Source organism: Ranitomeya variabilis, chromosome 3 (genome assembly GCF_051348905.1).
Source record: "Ranitomeya variabilis isolate aRanVar5 chromosome 3, aRanVar5.hap1, whole genome shotgun sequence".
Lineage (NCBI taxonomy): Eukaryota > Metazoa > Chordata > Amphibia > Anura > Dendrobatidae > Ranitomeya > Ranitomeya variabilis.
Window position 1 is genome coordinate 443,381,432 of NC_135234.1, and position 20,201 is coordinate 443,401,632.

The 20,201-nt window shown below is 40.4% G+C and overlaps 1 protein-coding gene across 1 annotated transcript in view; it reads left to right on the plus strand.

The window, feature by feature from the left end:
• Positions 1-20,201, plus strand: part of LOC143816276 (uncharacterized) — a 90,117-nt gene that overhangs the window by 1,915 nt on the left and 68,001 nt on the right. Inside the window, exons 2-4 of the mRNA XM_077296458.1 lie at positions 2,232-2,345; positions 8,888-8,924; positions 9,474-9,502. Coding sequence (XP_077152573.1) covers positions 2,252-2,345; positions 8,888-8,924; positions 9,474-9,502 — 160 coding nt within the window. The 5' untranslated portion in view covers positions 2,232-2,251. The remainder of the gene's footprint in view (positions 1-2,231; positions 2,346-8,887; positions 8,925-9,473; positions 9,503-20,201) is intronic.

Sequence of the window (20,201 nt, forward strand, 5' to 3'; positions counted from 1 at the left end):
ATTTGAGTGCCTTTGAACGTGGCATGGTTGTTGGTGCCAGAAGGGCTGGTCTGAGTATTTCAGAAACTGCTGATCTACTGGGATTTTCACGCACAACCATCTCTAGGGTTTACAGAGAATGGTCCGAAAAAGAAAAAAAATCCAGTGAGCGGCAGTTCTGTGGGCGGAAATGCCTTGTTGATGCCAGAGGTCAGAGGAGAATGGGCAGACTGGTCCGAGCTGATAGAAAGGCAACAGTGACTCAAATCGCCACCCGTTACAACCAAGGTAGGCCTAAGAGCATCTCTGAACGCACAGTGCGTCGAACTTTGAGGCAGATGGGCTACAGCAGCAGAAGACCACACCGGGTACCACTCCTTTCAGCTAAGAACAGGAAACTGATGCTACTATTTGTACAAGCTCATCGAAATTGGACAGTAGAAGATTGGAAAAACGTTGCTTGGTCTGATGAGTCTTGATTTCTGCTGCGACATTCGGATGGTAGGGTCAGAATTTGGCGTAAACAACATGAAAGCATGGATCCATCCTGCCTTGTATGGAGCATCTTTGGGATGTGCAGCCGACAAATCTGCGGCAACTGTGTGATGCCATCATGTCAATATGGACCAAAATCTCTGAGGAATGCTTCCAGCACCTTGTTGAATCTATGCCACGAAGAATTGAGGCAGTTCTGAAGGCAAAAGGGGGTCCAACCCGTTACTAGCATGGTGTACCTAATAAAGTGGCCGGTGAGTGTATATATGTAGTACTTTTTGTATAAATATCATAAATACATATACAATTACATGTGTATACCTTACATATGTATACATTTAAAATACGACATTCAGATATGTTCTACAACACCAGTATGAATTGGACCTTGTTTTTTCAATTTAGCATCTTTTTCTCTGAGTTCAATCCCTTTTCTTTAAATGTGTCCCTTGATACCAACAATTATATACATCTTTAAGTGCAGCCCACCCTGTGACCAAGACTCTATATGGGTGAGCTTTTGGATATCCCATTGAGTGGATCTATTGCACTTATGTCATATATATGTATAATTCTGAGATTTTTTATTTTTTATACTTATGAACCTGAGGAAGGTGCAGAACCTGCACTTAAATGCGTTATTTTTAGTATATGTTAATAAAAGTTTTTAATCTTCAAGAAGCTATCAAGACAGTTTACCTTGGCAGTGTCGGACCTTTGGCTTATCTTTGTCAGCTTTCACTGTGCCCAAGACTAAAAAAAACCATAGCAAAAACCGAAAGCGATATTTACCAACACAGTGCAGAAAACTAATGCGCTTACAGTATGCAGCAGCCCTCATTGACACAGGTGCAAAATACTAATAAAACAATCACTCATCAACCTACCAGTTCGTGAATAGGGTGGTTGCCTAGTGTTAGAATTGTACACAAATAAGGCTTGTATAGGGCACCATTCCTAAGACTCCATCAGATTCCGACAACAGCAGATAGTAGAGGGTCACAGCCATTACATGGTGCCCATTGAAATCATTGCTCAGTGTAATGAGTGGCTGCACTGGGGAAAGAGAGGAATGAGAAGAATGGGAGAATTTGAGAACACAGATAAAGATAACTAATTACATTGTCAATTTTAGAAAAATTTTTAGAACTTTCATCTTTTGACATATTTGGCCCAGTTTTTTTAAAGTAAAAGAAAGAAAAAAGTATCATCCAGACATAAGAGTAAACGTAGACTTACAGGTTTTTGTAGCGCGAATTTACATGTATCGTAGGTTGTTAACCATAGAGACTGGTAAGGGTATTTGCACACAATGTCTTTTTCGGGTGATTATCCTCCATAATTACCCTACAAAAAGTGATGAATCAACATTAAAAAAAAAGAATTTGTGCAAATTTGCTGTGCATATGTTCTATCTTTTGAGCTTCTTTTAATCACTTCCTTCTTGTAAGATAGATAAATGGAGTGACCTAACCATTCTTCAGTCGGCTTCCACTTGGAAGCTACTGACTATTTTGTACATAGAAGCAAAACATAACATAACTCCAGTCTCAAAACCACTACAAAAAATTTACCTCCAAGATGGCAAAAAACAACGCTTCAAGAAAAACACTGCCGGCGTTTTCCTAAAGCATATTCTCGAATAACTCGACGGCTACACACGTGTCTAAAAGTCATTGTGTGCATATAACCTTAGCTCAGTATTTTTAATAAACCCATGTTATATCTAAAACATTTCTTTATTTTCTCTTTTCCAGGATCTGTTTCTTAGTGAACAATGACTACATATTTATTGTTACTTATCTTTGTCATTGTGTTATTCATCACTCTTCTATTGGTTCTGTGTATATGCCTCGGAAAGCACATCAAGAGTAAATATATAATTTCTCTTATTCAATTTAAAATTTTCAAATTTACTGATTTTGCATTTCAAAACTATGTTGTAAATTATGATTGAATTTTTATAAGGCATAGTTTTATCTGTATTTTTTATTTTAAAATACAATCTGAGGCAAGAAAGGCTTATATATTTCCTTAGTCAATGGAATATATGACATGTTTTGTCATGCACAGGACAATACATTTTATTTTGTCTATCAGTAATGCTTTTTATCTGAATTAATAGGGCAACTGAAAGCATTGATGCAATTTCCTGCCACAAGAAGCCTAATTAAAAAAATACCGTACATTTCTTTATTTATAAAAAAAAGTTAACTATATACCAAAATAATTTGAGCATGCATATATGCATATATCTGTCATTGACTAATAATATTATAAAATGTATACTATAATGTTCACATTTTCTTTACTAAATAGAATAGTTTGCACTTTTGTTTAATACTGACTGACAATAAATGACAAAAACTAACATAAAAACAAAATAAGCAAATACCCTGTAACAATTGAATGAATAGTAATACTACATGTAAATAAAATAGAGCACTTAGTTCACACTATTTTGATAAAAAAATTGGTAAAGTCATCCCACCACGACAAGGTGTATCTATTCAGGACTGTAACTAACTCTTGCAGTTGACCTCACTATGTGTCAGCAGACGTCAATAGATGGGGGCAGAGCAGGACACAGACCCGACTGTTCAGGCACCCATTTGTGGAAAGGTATATATAGAAAATGGACAGATGAAAAGGGGGAACCTCTCCCCTGTTTGTACAAAGTAAAAAACAAAAACAAAAATGAAATGACCCAAAGCATATAATAATATAAGTGCAATGCATAGGTATACATTTACACTGCGGCCATTTATCAGACAGAACCTAAGATGAAAACAAAATGAGAAAATACCCTGTATTAAATAAATGAATAGTAATAGAACATGTAAACAACAAGGGGTACTTAGTTGGAAGGAGCTGGCCACTTACTAAAGACTTTAGGACGAATGGACGTAGAGCGGAGTCCACAGCTCTACGAGATAGAGACTTTTTTCAGCACAGAGCACCGGTTACATCAATATTATTGTACTTTAATAGATATTTGCTTGCTGTGTTTTCTGAGTGATTTGCTTGCTCATCAGTTTATCCTCAGGAGTCAGTGTTTACATTCAGTTACAGCAAGAAGAGGAAGGCCTGCATGTTGGATCTCATATTTACCTAAAGGTACCGTTACACTAAACGACTTACCAACGATCACGACCAGCGATACGACCTGGCCGTGATCGTTGGTAAGTCGTTGTGTGGTCGCTGGGGAGCTGTCACACTGACAATGATCAGGGGAACGACTTCAGCATAGTTGAAACTGTCTTCAACGATGCCGAAGTCCCCCTGCAGCACCCGGGTAACCAGGGTAAACATCCTGTTACTAAGTGCAGGGCTGCGCTTAGTAACCCGATATTTACCCTGGTTACCATTGTAAAAGTTAAAAAAAAAAAAACAGTACATACTCACATTCTGATGTCTGTCACGTCCCCCGGCGTCCACAGGGTTAAAACTACTTTCGGCAGGAGCGCTGCTAATATGCACGCGCTGCTGCCGAGAGCTTCCCTGCACTGAATGTGTCAGCGCCGGCCGTAAAGCAGAGCACAGCGGTGACGTCACCGCTGTGCTCTGCTTTACGGCCGGCGCTGACACAGTCAACCCTGTGGACGCCGGGGGACGTGACAGACATCAGAATGTGAGTATGTACTGTTTTTTTTAAACTTTTACAATGGTAACCAGGGTAAATATCGGGTTACTAACTGCGGCCCTGCACTTAGTAACCCGATATTTACCCTGGTTACAAGTGAACACATCGCTGGATCGGCGTCACACACGCCGATCCAGCGATGACAGCGGGTGATCAGTGACCAAAAAAAGGTCCTGATCATTCCCATCGACCAACGATCTCCCAGCAGGGGCCTGATCGTTGGTCGCTGTCACACATAACGAGATCGTTAGCAGGATCGTTGCTTACGCAACCAAAAGCGTGACGTTGCAACGATATCGTTAACAATATCGTTATGTGTGACTCAGCCTTAAGAACAGACTCAATCTCATCTTTATCTCAAGGTCTCATGCCATTGTACTCCCAGCCCTAGGCCCATTGTGTGGATGGGGATTGTAGGCCCAGGGGAGCCGTCACCGCAGGGGGTCTCATATGCAGTCCCAGATGATGGAATATGCATCATTCTGTGAGCTAAAGGAAAATGTTTAAGGGGGAGGGAGAAAATGACACATAGGCAGTTATTGGAGTGACTTCGAAGGGAGAGGATCCAAGCTGGGATGGATAGATGGATGGTCTATGGAGTTTTGGAGATCAGTTGTCAGCTGTGCTGGATCCCCTGCTATGGTTGAGGGTTCTGTCATCTGGATTTAACAAATTTTCCTAAGGATTGTTGGTCCTGGATACATAGATGTCTTTTGTGATATTTGTCGTTTGGAGGAGCCTGCACTGTGACTACAGACTATACTGGCGGGAGATACGAAATCTGTGGGCCAACCAAAAGTTGGGACACAGTGAGTATTGCCAGATACTTGGGCAGTGGGACTCTTGGTCCGGGGAAGTGATCTGGTGTATTGAGGACATTGTATTTTGGCCATCTACCGAGATTTGTTGTACAACCATGGATGTATGGAATAAAAAATAGTTACATCGTTAACCTGCCTCGGTGATTTTTATAACCCACAACCTCAGATCCTCACATTAGTCAACACTATTTTGATCTAAAAAGTTTAAAATCCATCCCATCGCGACAAGGTGTTCCCAATCGGGATGGTACTTAACTCTTGTATGTCATCTCACTGTGTCAACAGATGTCCAAATAGATAAGTGCAGAGCAAGACTGGGTTCCGATTGTGCAGCCACCTGTCTGTGGAAAGCTATTTATGCAAAATGGACAGTCCAACAGGAGGAACCACACCCTTGCTTGCACAATGTACAAAAAAACTGAAACAAAGCCAAAAAGGATCACCCAAATCATATGTCGGTATATGCATTCACACTACAGCCACTTATCACACAGAACCTAAAGATAAAGAAGATAAAAACAAAATGACAGATGCATTTGACCTATAGAAATCTATGGGTTGCATTACATGTACAGTAACAATTGTACTCTTTTTTGCTAATAAAAAGTGTCCTCTAGATCTTTTCCATAAACGTTGTATAAATGAAGCCTAAAAGCACAATATAGCTATGATTTCATTTTTATGAAATCTCATATAGATAATTCAGCTAGTATTATTACATTTAGTGGTTACTTTTTATGTGGAACAACTACAATTGTGCTCAAAAGTTTACATACCCTTGTAGAATTTTTGATTTTTTGATTTCTTGACCTTTTTTCAGAGATAATGAAAAAAAACTTTTTCTCCACTCATGGTTAGTGGTTGGGTGAAACCATTTATTGTCAATCTACTGTGTTTTCTCTTTTTAAATCATAATGACAACTCAAACCATCCAAATGACCCTGATCAAAAGTTCACATACCCTGGTCATTTTAGTCTGATAACATGCACAGAAGTTGACACAAATGGGTTTGAATGTCTACTAAAGGTAACATGTGTGACCTGTTTGCTTGTATTCCGTGTGTATGCATAAAAACTGAGTGAGTTTCTGGGATCCAGACAGACTCTTGCATCTTTCATCCAGTCACTGATGTTTCTGGATTGTGAGTCATGGGGAAAGCAAAAGAATTGTAAATGGATCTACAGGTAAAGGTAGTTGAACTATATAAAACAGGAAAGGGATACAAAAAGATATCCAAGGAATTGATAAAGCCAATCAGCAGCGTTCAAATTATGATTAACAAATGGAAAGTTAGGGGCTCAGTACAAACAAAACCATGGTCAGGTATACCAACAATAATTTCGTCCACAACTGCCAGGAAAAATGTTTGTGATGCAAAAGAAAACCCACAAATAACATCAGCTGAAATACTGCACTCACTGAAAACTAGCTGTGTAGCTGTTTCAAGATGCACAATGAGGAGGCAGTTGAAGAAAAATGGGCTGTATGGTTGAGTCACCAGAAGAAATCCATTACTGCACAAATGCCACAAACTATCTCGCCTACAATGTGCAAAACAGAACAGACAAACCTCAAAATTTCTGGAACAAGGTAATTTGGAGTGATGAGACCAAAATTGAACCTTTTTGCCCCAACCATAAATGTTACATTTGGAAAGAGGTCAACAAGCCCTATGATGAAAAGAAGACCATTCCTACTGTTTAGAAAAGAGGTGAATTGCTGATGTTTTGGGGATGTGTTAGCTACAAAGTCATAGGAAACTTGGTCAAAGTTGAAGGAAAGATGAATGCAGCATGTTATCAGCAAATACTGGTGGCAAATTTGCACTCATCAGGCCAGAAGTAGCGCCTGGGACGTACTTGGAAGTTCCAACATGACAACGATCCAAAACACAAGGCCAAGTCGACCTGTCATTGGCTACAGCAGAACAAAGTGAAGGCTGCGGAGTGGCCATCTTAGTCTCCTGACCTCAATATCATTGAGCCACTCTGGGGACATATCAAGCACACAGTTCATGCTAGACAACCCAGGAATTTACAAGAACTGGAGGGTTTTTGCCAAGAAGAGTGAGCACCTTTACCATCTTAGAAAATAAAGAACTTCATCCACAACTACCACAAAAGACTTCAAGCTGTCATTGATGTTAGAGGGGGCAATACACGGTATTAAGAAATGGGGTATGTAAACTTTTGATCAGGGTCATTTGGATGTTTTGGGTTGTCATTATGAAAAAGAGAAAACTAGTTTGACAATAAATGGCTTCGCCCAACCACTAACCATGAGTGAAGAAAAAGTTTTGGTGTTATAATTCATATTCTCTGAAAAAAAGGCGAAGAAAGCAAAAATTCTGCTGGGCATGTAAATTTTTGAGCACAACTGTATATATATGTATAGGTCATGTTATCTCATGGTGAACCATTTAAATTGACAGAAGGGAGTCACCATCTTAGTCAAATCAAGTTTCTGAATGTTGAAATTTAATAGACGGAAGCCATCCACAAAGGGAAGACAGAAGCTCCTATCATATAATGATGATTACTTCACAGCTCCTGTAACACAGTTATAATGTAGGAGATGACAGTTCTGCCCCATAACTTTATATTTATACATTTTACATATTTGTATGTATAGGAAAGTATAAAAAGGAGGTTAATCAAAGTGTCATCTCAATAGACAGATAGTGTTGGCTTTAGCTGGTCATGTGATACTGTATCAAAGAATTAGGTATGCGATTTATAGCAAAGCACAGATGAATAAAGTGCAGGATAAGGCTACGTTCACATTTGCGTTGTGCGCCGCAGCGTCGGCGCCGCAGCGCACAACGCAAACAAAAACGCAGCAAAACGCATGCACAACGCTGCGTTTTGCGCCGCATGCGTCGTTTTTTTCATTGAATTTGGACGCAGCAAAAATGCAACTTGCTGCGTCCCCTGCGCCTGGACGCGGGCGCCGCAGCGACGCATGCGGCGCAAAACGCAAGTGCGCCGCATGTCCATGCGCCCCCATGTTAAATATAGGGGCGCATGACGCATGCGGCGCCGCTGCGGCGCTGGCCGCAAATGTGAACGTAGCCTAACAGATATGCAAAGTGCCTCTCCAGAGAAAAAGAGGACTTAAACTCTATAGCGCCACCTGTTGGAAGTAGCGATCCTACAAATCACAATCAACCCTTTAACGAGTCGTGCAATATGACTTAGGATAAAAGCCAAATCGTTAAAGGGTTGATTGTGACTTGTGGGATCGCTACTTCCAACAGGTGGCGCTATAGAGTTTAAGTCCTCTTTTTCTCTGGAGAGGCAATTTGCATATTATATTTCCCAGAGGAGCGTTGCACGGCGAATAAGCCTCCTTACCTTGACAAGCCAGAGCTGGTATGTCACTCTCCATAAGGAGAAACATTGGATAAGAGAAAGGAACCCAAATGTCATCTGCAGTGAAAAAAAACAGGAGGATAAACTACAAGAACGTACACTATATATATAAAGTCCAGTGTGGGATAATCAGGTGACGGGTTCAGGTATAGAAAAAAAACTGGGTGTGCTTCTTTAAGAAGGTGAGCAGGGCTGATGTTCTTAGCTTTTGCATTATCCTCTTACTCTATCTAGGTTTACATTGGCTTACTAACTGCTTTCAGTCCGCCTATAGACTTTAAATGGCTGAGCGGTCGTACTTCGCCTCTCCTGCTAAAACGTCACTGCATAGGAGCGCAACTACCCAAGACCGAGAAGCTGCGGAAATGCACATATCCACTGATAGTTGGGGTCCTAATGCAATCCAAAATTGAGAAATGGATATTTTTTTTGTGTATAGGGTTTAGTAACACAGCCAGTGATATTTATGAGTGCATGTGAATCAATATGAACTAAGTTCTATTGCGTATGCTGCATTTTTCATGTAAAATATTACACACTTGAGATCGATGCTGATATTTGTTACACGTTTCCACAGATTCTAGAATCAGAAAACATTGTAAACAATCAAAAATGTAAGTTAACTATCTACATTCTTTTTAAAATATGTTAAGATAGGCTGTCTGTGCGAGGGTGAAAACAATGTAAAATTACTGGGAGCCTAAGGTCTTGCCTTCAGGAATTATTGTATGAAATTGAAAAATAAAGAAAAAAGTTGAATATGAAAAAAGTAAAATAGCAGCCTCTTCAAAGAAATTCATATTTTTTAGTTGCTTGCAATTTAGGGTAAAAAAAACACCAATGAATTTCATTCCTGGAGACCAAGGATAACCTGCATGCAACAAAGTCACATAAAGCATAATATAGCCTCAATAATTTCCTCTGCCCTACCGTACAGATGTATTTTGACTGAACTATACGAGTTATACACATATGATAAAATTCGGGCAAATCTGCAATTTTCAGAGGAATTGACCATTGATCTTGTGTATATTGAGTCCTCATAGCTCAGTATCTCATCTGTATACATTGTGATTGAATGTTTATAATGATAAATGACTGAGAATTGGTTACTCTGTTACTTTGAAAATTATAATACTATGTTACATTCATTTTATTTGCAGTGTTAAGGACCAAGAAACAAAATATTCAAGTAAGTTGACAGCAAACAATTATATGTTGCATTGTAATCCAATTCAGGCTGTACCCTTAGTATTGTTAATACCAGCCGGGACAAGGTAATTTGGTGCCCTAGGCAGATGAAGCTTAAAGACCACTTCTACTAGAAATGTTACCCTTTTCACCAAAAAATACCAGCAAAAGTTAAAAAAGTGGTGTACTTAAGGGATGAGGCTCAACAGGGAGTGCAATTTCACAGTTAGATATTGTTTTTGGACCATTTACACAATATCAGGGACAAGTAGCGATATTCATCACCTGACATCCTATATTTTAAATGTCAGACCCAAGGATAGTCATGGAAACTAATATAGCTTAACTATAATGATGGCCATTTGGTTTCAATTAAGGTGACCGGTATTTTGTGTATACTCTAATTGAAACTAAATAGACCCATTATAGGTAAATGGACACATATGATGGGTTTTGCCTCCGTCATGTAATAAATACAGTTTGCAACAAAATTAAATACTGGTTCTGGTGACATATTCATGTAGTGATGGTTGTTCTGGTGCTGTATTTAAGAATTAATGATGCCTCTTGTGATGTATTAATACAGTGATGATGGTTCTGGTGCTGAATTCATCCAAAATTAAAAGCAAAGCCACAAAAACAGGAATAAAAAATCCTCCAAAATGTCAAGAATTAACACAGCAAAAAAGGGCAGCAGTATTTAACTGCCCAGGTCTCAGAACTAATCAGGATGCAGGAAACCGATATAGTAAAGATGGCTGCAACAAAGGTGCAAAATATTGATGAGACAAACGCTCACAACTAGTGATGGGCGAACCCGAACAGTAAAGTTCAGGATTCATACAGAACATCAACTGTTTGTACACGGACCTCGAGCAAGGACTTCTCCAGGAAGTCTGTGCTACTGTTCGGGTTCGGCACCCCAAACATCGAGTGTTTGCCATGCTGTCATCTGCACGACAGCGCAAGAAACACCGGCAGCTCTGATAAGTGGTAAGATTATTACCGCTGGTCAGAGCGCCAGCAGATGTGACCCACAGTAAAAAGTTTACCTTTGATCCCAGAAACGTTGGCTGATGTGAGTACTACTCCTATCAGCCTACGCCTGCTGCTACTAATAACAGGAAGAGCAGGCACCGCTGAAGAGAGTATTCATCAGCCGGAGCCTGTGCTATAGATAAATAATTTTTTTTTTTTAGTTATCATGAATAGAGGGGTCCCCATGCCATTTTTTTTAAATTATTTAAATAGACTCCTCTATTCTTGATAACCTGCCATGGACAGCTGAGGGTTGCAGCCCGCAGCTGTCAGTTCTGCCATGCTGGTTATCAAAAATAGAAGAGGCCCCCAAGTCATTTTTCAAATTTATTTATAGAGCAGGTGCCGGATGATGAATACTTCCATAGCGGCACCTACTCTTGCTGTTATTAGCACCAGCAGGCGTAGACTGATGGGAGTAGTACTTTCTCATCATCTGTCTCCTCTGTGACTGAAGGTAAACTTTTTACTGCCGGTAACAGCTGCTGGCTCACACTCTAATCTGACAACGTGGAACCGCAGCTCTCTGGCCTCCGGTAATAATTTTACCACCAATCAGAGGCAGTGTTTGTCGCGCTGTCATGCAGATCACAGAGTGGCAAACTACGGATGTTCAAGCCTAGCATTTTTCTGAATAGGGTCTGGGTTCGGGTTCAAGTACTGTTCTGGTATCCAAACTGGAGTTTTTTTAAATGTTCGGCCGAACCAGCCAGACCCGAACATCCAGGGCTTCTCCCATTACTTCTCACAGCCTACTAATTCTTGGAGGGGGTGATTGCTTAGTGTTTAAATTGTACAAAAGTCACTTGTATAGGGCGCTGGTCATGCACACCTGTGCATGATAGCTTACAGCCTATTAGCGATACCCATACTATAAGATTAGATGGGCTGCCCAGAACTATCTAAGTGCACTCCATGAGATCAGACACGCTACTTTACAAGGACAAAAATGCTGGGCTTGGCTGCACCCTGAAAAACAACATGCAAAAAATTGTTTGTACATAATAAATGATCTATTTGTTGATATTTTGGCCAAATTATGCAAGTTCACAACCCATGTCAAAGGTCCTCACACTTGTGAGTCCTAACACTAAAATAAAAAGCAAAGCCACAAAAAGAAGAAGAAAAGTTGTTAGTGGTTGTCTCATCAGTATTTTGCACCCGTGTTGCCACCATCTTTACTATATGGGTTTGCTGCATCCTGCACAACCACCACGACCTCTACGTATAACTAACCACTCCCCTCATAACCTTTCTCCCAACCTTCACTAAAGGAAAGCTTTCTCATCTTCTCTCCAAATCCCACTTCACCACTTCTACACTTGACCTCATGCCATCCCTCCTCCTTCCCAATCTCACCACCACACTTGTCCCAGCCCTAACCCATCTCTTCAACATACCGTTAACTTGTGGTACTTTTCTTTATGCTTTCAAACATGCCACAATCACACCTATCCCGAATAAACAATCCCTCGACCTGACTTCTATGTCCATCTATCGTTCCATATCTCTTCTCCCATTCGCCTCCAAACTCCTCGAACATGTCCATGCTCAACTTTCCTCTCTCTTCTCATCTATCTCACTCTTTGACAAGCTACAGTCTGGCACCTGTTCCCACGACTCCACTGATACTGCCCTGACCAAAATCACTAACTACATACTTATCACCAATGCTAACAGACAATTCTCTATACATTCTCCTTCTAGATCTGTCCTCTGCCTTCAACAGTGGACCACTACCTCCTACTACAAATCCTTTCTTCCCTTGGTGTCAAAGGTGTCTCTCCTGGAATTTCTCATATCTTTGTAACCACACATTTAGTATCTCCCATTCCCATACTACCTCCTCATCCCACCCTCTCTGTTGTGTCCCTAAAGGCTCTATCCTGGGAACCACACTTTTCTCAATCTATACATTTGGCCTAGGACAGCTTATCAAGTCTGATGACTTCCATTACCACTTACATGCTGATGATACTCAGATCTACCTCTCTGGCCCAGACATCACCTCTCTGCTGTCCAGAATCCCAGAGTGTCTATCAGTCATATCCTCCTTGTTCTCCTTTTGTTTCCTAAAATTTAATGGGACCCATATATTGCTTCATATAGAATAATGGACCTCATATAATGCACCACACAGAATAATGGGCCTCATATAATGCTCCATACATCCATACAGAATAATGGACCCTATATAATGCTCCATACAAAATAATGGACCCCATATAATGCCCCATATAATGCTCCATACAGAATGGGCCCCATATAATGCTCCATGCAGAATGGGCCCCATATAATGCTCCTTACAGAATGGGCCCAATATAATGCTCCATGCAGAATAATGAGCCCTGTATAATGCCCCATACATGAAAAGAGGAGAAGACGGAGCAAATAAGTATCCATATTAATAAAACAAGTCTTTTTATTAATAACAATAACAAGTATATAAACAAAAATAGCAGTTAGAGTTTACATATGATAAAATCACAGGGTAGAGACAGAGAAACCCAAAGGGTCCATACTTGCATATGCCCGAATAAACAATAGGGAGGTTTTAAGTAAAGTTCCACTGCCTATAAGCTCAGTAAAGTGGTAAGATCGCCATTCCAAATGAATTATTGTAAAGATGGCAGAACAAACACCAGGAGGGCAAAACTTACCAGGGGCAGAGCAAGAGAGGACCCTGGGCCAGGTGTAGGCAGACCCCGACGCGCGTTTCGCGTGGCAAATACACCGCTTTATCAAGGGGATTTTCCTGGAGTCCAGTCCACCGCATAGTAAACCATATCACTGCAGGGGCTCTGGGCTTTCACAAGATGTCAGCAGAGCCCCCGCAGTACCGGACACCCGCAGCACCGGACACCTGCAGCGGTGCGCCGCACCGCACATCAGAACACCCCCTCATCCCAGCAGCTGGTAAGGTATATCCACATTATAAGACGCACCCCCATTTTCCTCCCAAATTTTGGGGGAAAAAGTGCATCTTATAGTTTGAAAAATACGGTATTTGATACACTGCCGATTTTGCAAGTTTTCCCACCTACAAATAATGGAGAGGTCTGTAATTTTTATTGTGGTACACTTTCTCTGTGAGAGACATAATATAAAGAAAAATACAGAAAATCACATTGCATTATTTTTACATAATTAATTTTCATTTTATTGCATGACAAGTATTTGATACAATAGAAAAACAGAACTTAATATTTGGAACAGAAACCTTTGTTTGCAATTACAGAGGTCAAACATTTCCTGTACTTCTTGACCAAGTTTGCACATAGAGCTGCAGGGATTTTGGCACACTCTTTTATACAGATCTAGATCTTTCCACTTTCGGGGCTGTCACTGGGCAACATTTAGTTTCAGCTCCCTTCAAAGATTTTTTTATTGGGTTCAGATCTGGCTAGGCCACTCCAGAGTCTTGAAATGCTTCTTATGGAGCCACTCCTTAGTTGCCCTGGTTGTGTGTTTCGGGTCATTGTCATGCTGCCAGACCCACTCACAACCCATCTTCAATGCTCTTACTTAGGGAAGGCGGTTGTTGGCCAAAATCTTACGATACATGACTCCATCCATCCTCCCTTCAATACTGTGCCTGTCCCCTTCGCAGAAAAGCACCCCCCAAAGTATGATGTTTCCCCCACCATGCTTCATGGTTTTGACGGTGTTCATGGGGTTGTTCTCGTCCTTCTTCTTCCTCCAAACACGGCGAATGGAGTTGATACCCAAAAGTTTTATTTTGGTCTCATCTGTCCATGACCTTCTCCCATGCCTCCTCTGGATCACCCAGATGGTCATTGGTGAAATTCAAACGGGTCTAGACATGTGCTGGCATGAGCAGGGGACGATGCCCTGCAGGATTTTAAACCATGACGGTGTAGTGTGTTACTAATGGTAATGTTTGAAACTGGTCGCAGCTGTCTTCAGGTCATTGACCAGCTACTCTTGTGTAGTTCTGAGCTGATTCCTAACCTTTCTCTGAATATTCCTTACACCATGAGGCGAGATCTTGCATGGAGCCTCAGACCAATTAAGATTGACAGTCATCTTGTACTTCTTCTATTTTCTAATAATTGTGCCAACAGTTGTTACCTTCTCACCCAGCTGCTTGCCTATTGTCCTGTAGCCCATCCCAGCCTTGTACAGGTCTACAATTTTGTCCCTGGTGTCTCTAGACAGCTCTTTGGACTTGGTCATGGTGAAGAGGTTGGAGTGTGATTGATTGAGTGTGTGGACAGGTGTCTTTTATACAGGTAACAAGTTCAAACATGTGCAATTAATACAGGTAATGAACTAACAGGTCTGTGAAAGCCAGAATTCTTGCTGGTTGGTAGATGACCAAATGCTTATTTCATGCAAGAAAATGCAACTTAATTATTTAAAAATTATACAATGTAATTTTCTGGATTTTTTAAAAGATTTTGTCTCGCAGTTGAAGTATACCTACGATAATAATTACAGACCTCTCCATTCTATGTAGGTTGGATAACTTGCAAAATTGGAACTGTATCAAATACTTATTTTCCCTACTGTACGCAAATCTTAATGCCTTAATAGGCAAATATTATTTACTTGTGCAGTCATTGTAGATAGAACATTATTTTTAATTTGGGCATAAAGAACCATGTATTTCACAGCATATGATAAACTAAGTGTATAGCAGCATCTGTGTCATAATATGGGTAATAAAGCCATCAAGAGCTATTAAATCAAGCAATCTGTTAAGCAGAGGTGTTAAGTAGCTATAGTGCTAAGGACATAATGCTACCAGATACACAGCATAGTAACAAATATACAAACATATATAAACATGATTAATGAATATACACAGTTAGCACGGCACACAACATTACCTCAGTAGACAATCCAGGGACCCACCACACACGACGAAATGCTTCGTCCAGGGCACATGTTATACCATTATACCAAAACTGTTGTAGCTGTTGCTGTTCTGAACCAAAGTCAAACTGACGGATCACCAGTGAGACCAAATTAAAAGATTAGGCCCTCCAAAATAAAGACCGTTCGGAGAAAATAATGCACACTTGTTGTGTTCAAAACAATTCTGTTTCTTCTTCTGAGAATGTTTCTTATTCCATTTACAGACGATGTAGTCCTCATTTAGCCCCTTAATGACCGCCAATACGTCTTTTAACTGACCTGAGATATAAGAGAGTAGCCTCCCCATACAGGTGACAATCCAGCTGCTGTCGGCTGTACACTATAGCTGTCAACATGCTGCATTAGCCATGATCAGTGTTTGCACCGTCCAAATCTGTTTAACTCCTTAGATGCTGCTGTCAATAGAGGCTACATCAGTATAAATGGTTAACAGAGTGTGGGGGGTCTTCCTCTTTATCCCAATTGGTGCCCTCAGATCATGATTGTGTGGTCCTGATGTTTGTCATGGCAATTCATGACCAAATAGTGGACTTACAATCTGCCGGCTATTGTAACTTGTTCAGAAGTTAGCGACATTTAGGTGGTAAAAATACACTTTTTCATTCCTATCATGCCACTTTGCATTAATTCCTGAAAATCACCTGAAGGGTTAATAAACTACCTGACTGCAGTTTTCAATATTTCAGGGGGTGCTGTTTTTAAAATGGTATAACTTTTGGGGGTTTCCCAATATGTGGGACCCCAAAAGGCACTTCAAACATGGATAGGTCCCTAAAAAAATAAATTTTGTAAATTTCCTAGAAAAAATTACTGATAAATTTTTAAACTTCCTAAAATGCTAACAAAAGAAAAGAACATTTTACAAATGGTGCTGATGTAAAGCAGACATCAGGGAAATGTTATTTATTAATGTTTTGCTGTGGTATGACTATCTAGCGTAAAGGGATAATCCTTAAAAATTAGAAAATTGCTAGTTTTTTAACATTTTTCTCAAATTTGGATATCTAATATATAAAGCTGAATGTGTGTGTATGTGTGTGTGTATGTCCGGGATTGGCATCTGCACCGTCGCAGCTACAGCCACAAAATTTTGCACAGTCACACGTCTGGACCCCAAGAGCGTCATAGGCTATGTTGTGAGGCAAAATTTTAACCCTGCGCGTTCCAATTCACCAAACAATTTTGCCCCTATCTACATAATGGGGATAAAGTGAAGGGAAAAGTGTTGGAGGCAAATTGACAGCCAGGAGGAGATGGCATACAGGTATATACTATATACAGGGGAGATGATATGCAGCTATATATTATATACAGGAGATGACATACAGGTATATACTATATACAGGATAGATGACATACACGTATATACTACATACAGGAGGAGATGACATACAGGCATATACTATATACAGGGGAGATGACATACAGGTATATACTATATACAGGGGAGATTACTTACAGGTATATCTAATATATAAAGCTGAATGTGTGTGTGTATGTGTGTATGTCCGGATGTCCAGGATTGGCATCTGCACCGTTGCAGCTACAGCCACAAAATTTTGCACAGTCACACATCTGGACCCTGAGAGCGTCATAGGCTATGTTGTGAGGTGAAATTTTAACCCCGCGCGTTCCAATTCACCAAACAATTTTGCCCCTATCTACATAATGGGGAAAAAGTGGAAGGAAAAGTGTTGGAGGCAAATTGACAGCTGCCAGATGTGAACAAGGGGGACTTAAAGAGTGAGAGCGATGGCGCCAAAGAGTATATACCGTACAGTTGCTAAGGTGGGGCCCCGACATGCAAAACTAGGCTCACGCAAAACTCGCCACACGTGCAAAGCTCACCTCATGGAAAACTCGCCACATGCAAAACTTGCACAGGTGCAAAAATTGCCACATGCACAAAAGTTGCCTCACACAAAACTTGCACATACTCAAAACGCACCACACATAAAACTCACCACATGCAAAACTCGCCATGCGCAAAACTCGCCATGCGCAAAACTTGCTGCACACAACTTGCTACACTAACCTGTCACATGCAACTCGACACACAAAAAGTTGCTACACGCATTTCGCCACACAAAACTCATCTCATAAAAGTCGCTACATGCATGTCGCCACACGCAACTCAACACACACAACTTGACACATGAAACTCGCCCTAAAACACACACAAGTCTGGTATTATCCTTCAAAAATAAAAATCTGATTAATAAGCAGACAAACTACAAGAGCAACAACTGTACCATATAGGAAATACGGCAGCTGTCAGTCTCATGACCTGTCTATTATGTGTATGTGTGAGCTAATATATACTGCCAGGGGGAGGGCTTCCTGTTGGCTGGGGATTTATCAGGCTGCCAATTTAGCTTACAAATACTGAGGTAAAAATACTGACCACATAACGTGTGAACGAGGTCTAATACAGGAGATGACATACAGGTACATACTATATACAGGAGATGACACACAGGTATATACTATATACAGGGGAGATGACACACACATATACTATATACAGGGGAGATGACACATAGGTATATACTATATACAGGAGATGACATACAGGTATATACTATTTACAGGAGGAGATGACACACACATACTATATACAGGGGAGATGACACACAGGTATATACTATATACAGGAGAAGATGACACACTGGTATATACTATATACAGGGGAGATGACATACAGGTACATACTATATACAGGGGAGATGACACACAGGTATATACTATATACAGGGGAGATGACACACACATATACTATATACAGGGGAGATGACACATAGGTATATACTATATACAGGAGATGACGTACAGGTATATACTATTTACAGGAGGAGATGACACACACATACTATATACAGGGGAGATGACACACAGGTATATACTATATACAGGAGAAGATGACACACTGGTATATACTATATACAGGGGAGATGACATACGGGTACATACTATATACAGGGGAGATGACACACAGGTATATACTATATACAGGGGAGATGACACACAGGTATATACTATATACAGGGGAGATGACACACAGGTATTTAATATATACAGGAGGAGATGACACACAGGTATATACTATATACAGGATATGACATACAGGTACATACTATATACAGGAGATGACATACAGGTACATACTATATACAGGGTAGATGACACACAGATATACAGTATACTATATACAGGAGGAGATGACACAGGTATATACTATATACAGGAGGAGATGACACACAGGTATATACTATATACAGGGGAGATGACACACGTATATACTATATACAGGAGGAGATGACATACAGGTACATACTATACAGGAGGAGAAGACATACAGGTACATACTATATACAGGAGCAGATGACACACAGGTATATACTATATACAGGAGGAGATGACTTACAGGTATATACTATATACAGGAGGAGATGACACACGCATATACTATATACAGGAGATGACATACAGGTATATACTATATAAAAGAGATGACACATAGGTATATAGAGGAAGAGATGACATACAGCAGGTATATACTATATTTAGGGGAGATGACATACAGGTATATACTATATACAGGAGATGACATACAGGTATATACTATATATAGGAGGAGATGACATACAGGTATACAGTATATACAGAAGAGATGACATACAGGTATATACTGTATACAGGAGGAGATGACACATAGGTATATACAATATACAGGAGGAGATGACATACAGCAGGTATATACTATTTACAGGGGAGATGACATACAGGTATGTACTATATACAGGAGATGACATACAGGTGTATACTATATATAAGGGAGATGACAAACATACTGTATATATACTGAGGGGAAAATGAGAGGTGTGAGGTGAAAATGAGGGGTGTGAGGTGAAAATGAAAAGGTGTGAGTGCAAAATGAGAGGTGTGAGGGAAAATAGTGGAGTGATCGGAAAATGACAGATGTGAGGTCGAAATGACAAGTGTCAGGGGGGAATGAGAGGAGTGAGGGGGGAATGAGAAGAGTGAGGGGGAAAATAAGAGGAGTGAGGGGGAAAATGAGAGGTGTAAGGGAGAAAATGAGAGATGTGGGGGGGAAAATGAGAGGCGTGATGGGAAAATAAGAGAAGTGAGGTGCTAGAACTAACCACAGATATTTACTATGCCCAGGCAATGCCGGGCTCGTCAGCTAGTTTTTTATAAATAATCACAAAACATATCGACCTAAACTTACCATTATCATAAAGTATAATGTGTCATGAAAAAACTTTCTCAAAATCACTGGGATTTGTTGAAGCTTTCCAGAGTTATTACCATATAAAGTGACACTGGTCAGATTTTAAAAAATTGGCTCCGTTACTAAGGGGTTAAAAATCTTCATTCACCACCTCCCCCGTTACTCATGTTGTGATAACTTTATCAGGTACCCATAACACAGTGTGACAAAGTCACTGGCAAAGTGCTGGAAGGAAGATATGTTTCACTGAGGCTATTAGCTTCAAACCCAGAAGTTTGCTCCAGCTCACTATGTGTTGAGAGGGGTTAATCAGCCATTTTAAGGGCTGGGTTGTTTGTGGACAACCATAGAGTGGGTGGGAGGTTGTCCAACATTTCTCCACCCCAAGGTATGGTCTGGGGTTTAAAGGGACTCTGTCACCTGAATTTGGCGGGCTCTGTTTACGGTCCGATGGGCAATGTTTTCTGTTCTTTCATGCACCCCTTCCTTTCCCGCTGGCCGCAATATT